General features: G+C 39.6%; 1 protein-coding gene across 1 annotated transcript in view; it reads right to left on the bottom strand.

The window, feature by feature from the left end:
* Positions 1-480: 480 nt before the first annotated feature.
* Positions 481-7,712, bottom strand: part of stag2a (stromal antigen 2a) — a 38,543-nt gene continuing 31,311 nt past the window's right edge. Inside the window, exons 21-34 of the mRNA XM_037688096.1 lie at positions 7,158-7,245; positions 6,831-6,911; positions 6,553-6,645; positions 5,978-6,152; positions 5,753-5,892; positions 5,566-5,667; positions 4,657-4,805; positions 4,435-4,563; positions 4,133-4,341; positions 2,708-2,945; positions 2,495-2,605; positions 2,262-2,388; positions 1,923-2,000; positions 481-525 (exon numbers count right to left, since the gene is read on the bottom strand). Of these exons, the coding sequence (XP_037544024.1) occupies positions 502-525; positions 1,923-2,000; positions 2,262-2,388; positions 2,495-2,605; positions 2,708-2,945; positions 4,133-4,341; positions 4,435-4,563; positions 4,657-4,805; positions 5,566-5,667; positions 5,753-5,892; positions 5,978-6,152; positions 6,553-6,645; positions 6,831-6,911; positions 7,158-7,245 (1,744 nt within the window). The 3' untranslated portion in view covers positions 481-501. The remainder of the gene's footprint in view (positions 526-1,922; positions 2,001-2,261; positions 2,389-2,494; positions 2,606-2,707; positions 2,946-4,132; positions 4,342-4,434; positions 4,564-4,656; positions 4,806-5,565; positions 5,668-5,752; positions 5,893-5,977; positions 6,153-6,552; positions 6,646-6,830; positions 6,912-7,157; positions 7,246-7,712) is intronic.

The following is a 7,712-nucleotide window of genomic DNA, read 5'->3' as shown; positions in this document are numbered from 1 at the left end:
GTCCTAAACAACTGAACACAAAAAGAATGATAAAAGTCGTAGACTTTCTAAACTTTTTTTTTAATTCTGTATTTTGACGTTATTAAAATTGTGTTCATCCCTCCTAATTATTGGCCACTATGTAAAGACATTGTTATGGAAACAAAAACAACTTATAGTAGTCATATTTCAGCTTAACTTCTTTACTATAAAACCTGCCGCTGCACTGGCACCTTTATTCGCCCAAGCAGCATCCTGCATCGACTCAGACAGGTCCAGCCTCGTGAACGTTGACACCTAGTCGCTTTCAGGGCAAATGAATAAAAACAGAATCCTTTTTTCTTGCATTCAGACAAAAGTTCGGTGTGAAAAGCAGCAGAAAGAATTGTTATATTCAAGCTCGCCCTCCAAATCTTAACAGAAGTGTAAATGTTGGTGTCTTACAAGCCAGTCGTGTTAGTCCATCTCACTTCTTTTCACAGACAACGGTCATTTCAGCTTCGTCTGATTCTGATGTTCAAGTTAGAACATGGAAACATTGAGGACCTAAAGGCAGAAACAAAATAAGTTATAAATCGTGTGATAAAATGCATCATTTAGCAATTTCATCAAGATTTTATCTTTTTCTGTTAAAATACAAAAAGCAGCATTTGGTAGAATTCGCTACAACGGAACATGTAAATTAACAACACCGATGCCCCCACTCCTTCCCCGTTGCTACGGGATTTTTTTGGGATGTTAATAACTTTTGAGATGAGTGTTTTTCTGGGCTGGAATCGAACATGGAGCGCAAGCAAACCTTAATGTTTTTGGTGCAAGATATTCAAGTGGGAAGGCGTTACATTGCATATAAGAACAGGGGTAGGTTTTTATTTTTCACTTGTCCAAGACAGAGGGAGCAATTTTACTCAGTTCAATTCAAAAATATTTATTAATCCCAAAGGGAAATTAAATGTTGTAACTCATCATCCTGGTTTCATTAAACAGTTGTTATAGATGCTGCTGGCTGTGGGCAGGAAGGATCTCTTGTTACAGCGGATCTGAAGAAGCCTCTGACTGAAGACACACTGATGTTGTAAGACAGTCTGATGAAGAGGATGCTGAAGATTGTCCATAATGTTCTTCATTTTATGAAGAATCTTTCTTTGTACAATCATCTCCAAATTTTCTAGAAGAGTCTCCAGATCTGAGCCAGTCTTCTTTATGAGCTTTTTTTTGTTTTGTTTGATCCAACGTCATGAAGGTACAATGGTGGAGCCACGAGGTGGCCAATGATGGCCTTGCCCCCTACAGATTGATCTTAGGTCAATCATCTGAGGAAGCTACACCTTGAAGTAATATAAGAACTGGACAGCATGGGTTTCTCAAATTATTACGGTGGCCAGTTTACATATGGTGGTGGCCATCTCAAATTTTGATGTGGCAACCCAATTTTCAATATTGACCTTTCTTACGTCGATGCAGCCATACAGCAAAATGGAAGTCGACACGTTGCTTACGTTTCAAGTTATCCAGCTCCCAAGGTTTACTTATATGCATACATGGCAGCAGCTATTTTGAATTTTGACATGGCAACCCAATTTTTAAGTGATCTTTCTTACGTCTAGATGTAGCCACACCTCACTTATTTTTCAAGTTATCACCACAACATGCACAGACAGATGAAGGATATTTCCAATTCTCTCTCTTCTCTACCTGACAGAGGACAAAACATTGTTTTAAACAAACACATCTCGTAGCTTTACAAAATATTTTTATTCTATATGCAGCTGCTTTTACATACAAAAACATAACAACATTCTTTAAACAATAGAATTCCTTTCAACTTGAATTTTATTTATTTTTATTTAATAATTTTCTGGTCAGAAAACATTAAGTACATTTTAAAAAAATATATCCGGAGACACAATAAACATTATATAATAAGCTAAATATATCTTTACCGAATCATCCATAATGGAAGAAGGATCAAAGTAGTCTGTCTTCAGTTCGGTCCTTTCCCTTCGATTTTTAGATGCCGGCTGAAAAGTAAAAACAAAACAAAACATGAAAGTCACAGAAGAAGATGACATTTTAAAGATTGTCATTAAGTGAATTGAATGAACCGTGGAGGAACTCTTTCCTTCTAAAATAAGATTGTATGAACAAAGAAGAACCCATCCAGAGGACCAGACTCAAACACGTTAGAGGTAAGAAAAATTATTTGATCCATTTCTAAATAAAACTTTGTTGGCACTTTATCCACAGCTCCACATCATTTAGATACTCGTTGCATTAATTACCAAATCGATGTCCATTGTATTAAAATCCATGCCCTCATTCATGTCTTCCAAGCGGTCCTCTGATGACATCATCACATCCTCTACAATTGGTTCCTCATCATCCTCCATTAATCCAGACCCTCGACGCCTACAGAGGCAAAGGGCAAATCTGTTAGTAGACATTTTCTCCCCCTGGTGTTTGTTAATTACTGTTAAATCTTATCAACGCTCGCTAAAGACAGACGTTGTCTTACATGGCTTGCTGCATGTGGTTCCTCATCTTGGCGTAGTGCATGCTAACCCGCTCTTGGTGCTGACGGGCTTCAGCTTGTTGCCTCTGTGTTAACATCCAAGTAACCTGGGTACTGAGAGACAAGGTTCAGTAAACACGTATAACTCAATAATGCACATAGTTTACTATATTCTAAACAGCAACAGCTGCAGGTGTTTAACAGAAGTTTTTGTACTTGTAGTCAATGGCAGCCTGGTGCTGATGAAGTAGGTGCTGCTGTGGAGGAAGAGCTTGATGAGGGTGCTGCTCTGCTGGCATGCTGAACGTGGGCGTGTAGCTGTCCTCTGGCCTCATCTTCTTTGGATCCCTCAGCACCGTGGAAGTGAGGTGGGGGGAATGCATCATAACTGGAGTCGGCACACTCTGCTCACGGTTCATCCAGACTGCATCACTGCTGCTGCAGCTGTTCTCCTCTGCAGAGAAAATAACTCCTTCAAATTTACCAACAAATGCAAAATAGTTTGTCTTCTTATTAAACAGCAGCGGATGGAGGCAATAAACCCAGTAAAACGTCATCCAGCATGCAGACACACCACGTTTCCATGTTTAACACATGACTCCAATCCTAATGAGTCTAGACAAACACAAAGTCCATCAAAGATAATACCTAAAGATGCCTGAAAATATATAAAGAAACAGGCGGTACGCTAATGCACCCCACCCCCGCCCCCGCTGAGGGATCTGAATAGTGAATTCTTGTAGTTTTCAAGTTGGGTGTTTTTATAGACTGGAATTGAAAAGGGGATGGAAGTAAAACTGAACGTTTTGGGTGCAATGTATTCAAGTGGGTAGGGGTTACACTGTGGAGAAGAACAGAGAGCCAAAGGGAAGGGTGGCTTTAGCCATCATAGATTTGATAAATCCTATAGTTAGGGTTGGCTTGGATTTCCTGAGCTATCCCTTAGTTATGCTGCTACAGGCTTAGACTGCTGGAGGACAAACTGACCACATTTTTTCACTATACTACTGTCTTTACTTACGCTGCTCAACCTGCTTTGTATTTGTAATTATTTTCTATCCTTAACATGTGTTTTTGTCTTTCAGGTACACCTGCACCTACATCTGGACCTGTCATTCTGTGTTTGTTTGTCTCTCCTTCCTGACCTCTCAAACCAGCCGGTCAAAGCAGATGGCTGCTTGTCCTGAGCCTGGTTCTGATGGAGGTTTCTTCCTTTTAAAAAGGGAGTTTTTCCTTTCCACTGTTGCCACTGTGCTTGCTCAAGATGGGAGACTGTGACAAAGTGAAGATTCAACTTGTCTGCTGGCCTCCTTAGATAAAGAACTTTACTAATTAGCTTTTCTATGTATGTGAATGTTTCTGTTCAGTGCCCTGAAACAACTTTGTTGTGAATTGGTGCTTTATAAATAAAACTAAACTGAATTGAATTGATTAATCTCACTTTATGAATAAAAAAAATAAATAAACTTAAAGAAAAAAGAAAACAAACCTTAACGTTTATGATTCTATATTCCAGAACTACATACAAAGCAACTAGCTAACAGAAAAAGTTAAAAAAAAAAAAAAGGTCCAGTATTAGGTTACATGGTGTATGGCTTGTGCAGTATATGAAGTAAATAATTATGATATAAAACTGCTCACCTTCAGGCAATTTTCTTTTGCATGCAGCGGCTGGTTTGGACTTCTTACTCCTGACGGTGGACCCCCGGCTGCTGATCCCGCTGATGACAGACATGGTGTCATCATCTCCTCCGGCCTGCAGGGAGTTCCTGTATGCAATGAGGGGCATCCAGCAGTCCTCCCTCTGAAGAGCCATCTGAAACGTCATGAATCGCTCCAGGTACATGTGACTGTAGGAGTCAGAGGAACAGTCCAGGTTAAAGCCTTCTCATGGTTCCTGGTTAGGGAAAGAGCTCACATTGCCTTTTATGCTGCAAACTCACACTGTCCTCTTATCCTGTCGCATCAGCTTGCTCGAGAACTCGCTCAGGATATCCAAAAATGCTAGATTAAGTGGTGGACCCCCTTCTCCTTGAGGACTAAGTTCTTTAAACGCAAACTCGATCCCATCTCTAAAACCAAACAAAAACACAAGAACAGCTTTCTTGGCTTGCTAAAACACAAACTGGATAAATTAAATGTTTTTGCTCATCACAGTTACTCACTTGTGCAACATGGCAACAGCTTCGCGCGTTTTCAGCTGATCCAAACCGAACGTCAAGGAGAAGCGTCGAGCGAGCTCTTTGATGCCGCAGAAGGCTGAAGACGAGCGATCGAACATGAAGCCAAGTTCAGACAGCATCTCATTAAATAACTGTAATTAAAGACATTTGTCTGTTAGATTACAGAGTAGAGCATTTCAATCTAGATTAAGGTACACATTAAAGTGCATTCTGTTGTAGCAACACATCATGAATCAAATGAAGTAATGAACTGTAAAACAAGACAGCAACATGTTTATTTGAATCAAATTCAAAATACTCTTGTATGTCTATAAATCACTAAACAGCTCTGCCCCCTCCTATCTTACTGATCTGCTCCAGCCGTATGTCCCACCACGTTCTCTCGGATCAGCAGACCAGTTGCTCCTAACAGTCCCAGGAACCCGTCTCAAGCGCAGAGGTGACAGGGCCTTCTCTGTAGCAGGCCCAAGACTTTGGAATGAGTTACCTCTGCTCGTTAGACTGGCCCCCTCCCTCACAGTTTTTAAATCTCGCTTAAAAACACACTTCTATTCCCTGGCTTTCAGCACTGTGTGATCTGTGCTGAGTCTGTGTGCATCACTCTGTGTTAGTCATGTTGCGGTTGTTGTTGTTATCCATTATTGTTTTTGTTGGTTTCTACTTTTTGGTGTCCTGTTATGTAATCTGTTGCTATGTGCTTGTTCTGTTTGTCCCTGTACAGCACTTTGGTGTGCTTTGTCACTGTTTAAAGTGCTATATAAATAAATTGGTATGGTATTCTATTTTAAACAAAGAAGAGATTTAAGAACAGTTATGAAAAGTTAAACACCATTAAAGTCTAAAATTGATTTGAGGTCAATTTAGGCTTTGATGAGTCGACAAAAACATTACCTTTTGAAGGCTCATTATGAGCGTCTTTGCACACTGTATTTTGTCAATTTGTCTCGTTTTACTCATCGTTTCCTTGATTATATCACCATAATCGTTGTAATACTGTGAAGAAAGAGAAGAAAAGTTGTGGAAAAAAAAGCTGCAGATGTGCATAATTCCTTTACATTACTGAATAACATATACCTACTCTCATGTACTGTTTAAATATATCTGCTCCAGTATTCATTTCAACAACATTGTAAATGATTAATTTGCAATAAGCAGCGAGAAGGTTTCTCCGCTTGTGAAGAGCTTCGATTTTACTGGCTTCATCATCCTGTTGGCCATCTGTGGAAAAAAAACCAAATAAAACAATATAAATGAATAAATAAAAATGCTGGGTGTAATACAAGACTGAGCCACAGATTTGAACCTGTGCTGTTGCTGTCATCATCCTGATCAATGAAAACATGATCCAGGATGAAGTTGAGCAGCTCTGCCTGCAGAGAGGAGTCTGGTACGTAGACCAGAGTCTCCAGATGTTCCCGGCCTGACGACAGCATTTGGTGACTGAAGATCAGCAGCAGATCACACAGTATGGTAAAAGCCTGCAAGTAAAACGTCACGTTCAAACAAAAGTTGAGCAAATTTACAGTTAAAGTAAAGAAAGATGAACAGATTAAGAGTAGAGCATACAGCACATTATACGCTCATTGACAAAATATTATACATCTATAGCAATGGCCCAGAAAGCAAAGACGGTTTTAACTTTGACCTTGATTAATGACCTTGACCTTGAAGCTAGGGTGATGACAAGTGTACAAGACACACCCATCTAGTGAAGATGCACTTGAGTATGAAGTCTAGTTGCATTATCTTGAGTGAGTGAGAAGTTGTGGCCAGACAAGAGAAAGTTTACAGTCGTATGTTTATGTGGAGACTAGACCATTACATCCCACCTTATAAAAAGTGTATAGTTTTAAAAGTCAATAATCATCAACAACCCACCTGCTCTTTAACTGCTGTGTTGATGCTGTTCAAGTATCGCTGACACATTAAACAGAAAGCTCTCATTTGCTTTCTCAGCGTCACCATATCACCCTAAAATAAGACAATGATCAGTGAGGCAGTCCTGGAACGGGGCTTATATTGATACTTTCAAATCAATAATTTAACTATGAGGATCATCAAGGTGTTTAGGAACCTACAGTTTAGCCTTTAAGGAAACAATAGTTATTATTTTTTTAAACATAAAACAACTAGCCAAACATGGTCATGACCAATACCTTTATTGAACTGCCATCTGACACCTTGGCCAGATTCCACAGGACGATGTAATGTGTGCACTGCATTGCATGGATCACGATCTAAAGCAAAACCGAGAAGATGGGATGAGTCACAATATTTCATTTCATGTTTTATTACAGACTTGAATGATCAAGAAATTCAAAGAATAACACAGGTTCCTTAAAAAGGTTAAATTAAAACTATTTACATAGATTCTAACATATCTGTACCATAATGAGCAGTTAGAAGACATTTATTTACATTTCTAGTCCTATAGGTGTTCATAAACACACTGATGGACATTAGTTGAACATTTCACTCCATACCTGCTCAAGCATATCTCCGTTCTGCAGACCTGTGTTGAGCAACCTGTAGTTGCTTGTGAAGAGGTCCCACTTTGAGAGATCATGTGCACTGGGAATAAAAAAGAAAAATAAAGGCTATGCATCCCTTGAGAAAATGTACCGTAATGTCCAGACTATAAGCAGCTACTTTTTTCACACGCTTATACAATGCTGTGGCTGATTTGTGGATTTTTATTTTTTTTCGATGGGCTAACGAACTTCATGCCGCAAAAACATTTAGCCTAGTCACACCCGAGTGCTCACATAGCTGCCCAGTACACGTCTCTTTTGGAGGGTGGGTCCTCATGACTCAATGAGACTACCTGTATAAATAAAGGTAAAAATAAATAAATAAATACAAATCTGACCAATGAAATTAATCAATAGGTCACAGTGGATCAATGAAACAGTAAGGGGAAGAGAGAATGGGGAGGGGGAATTCCCCTGCATGTGCAGAGCATGTGAGTGGGGTTCCCCTGCATGGCAGCGTATGTGAGGGTGGATTCTCCTGCATGCACAGAGCATGTGAGGATGGAT

Source organism: Nematolebias whitei, chromosome 14 (genome assembly GCF_014905685.2).
Source record: "Nematolebias whitei isolate Nwh7 chromosome 14, NemWhi1, whole genome shotgun sequence".
Lineage (NCBI taxonomy): Eukaryota > Metazoa > Chordata > Actinopteri > Cyprinodontiformes > Rivulidae > Nematolebias > Nematolebias whitei.
This window is presented reverse-complemented; position numbering and strand designations above follow the sequence as displayed.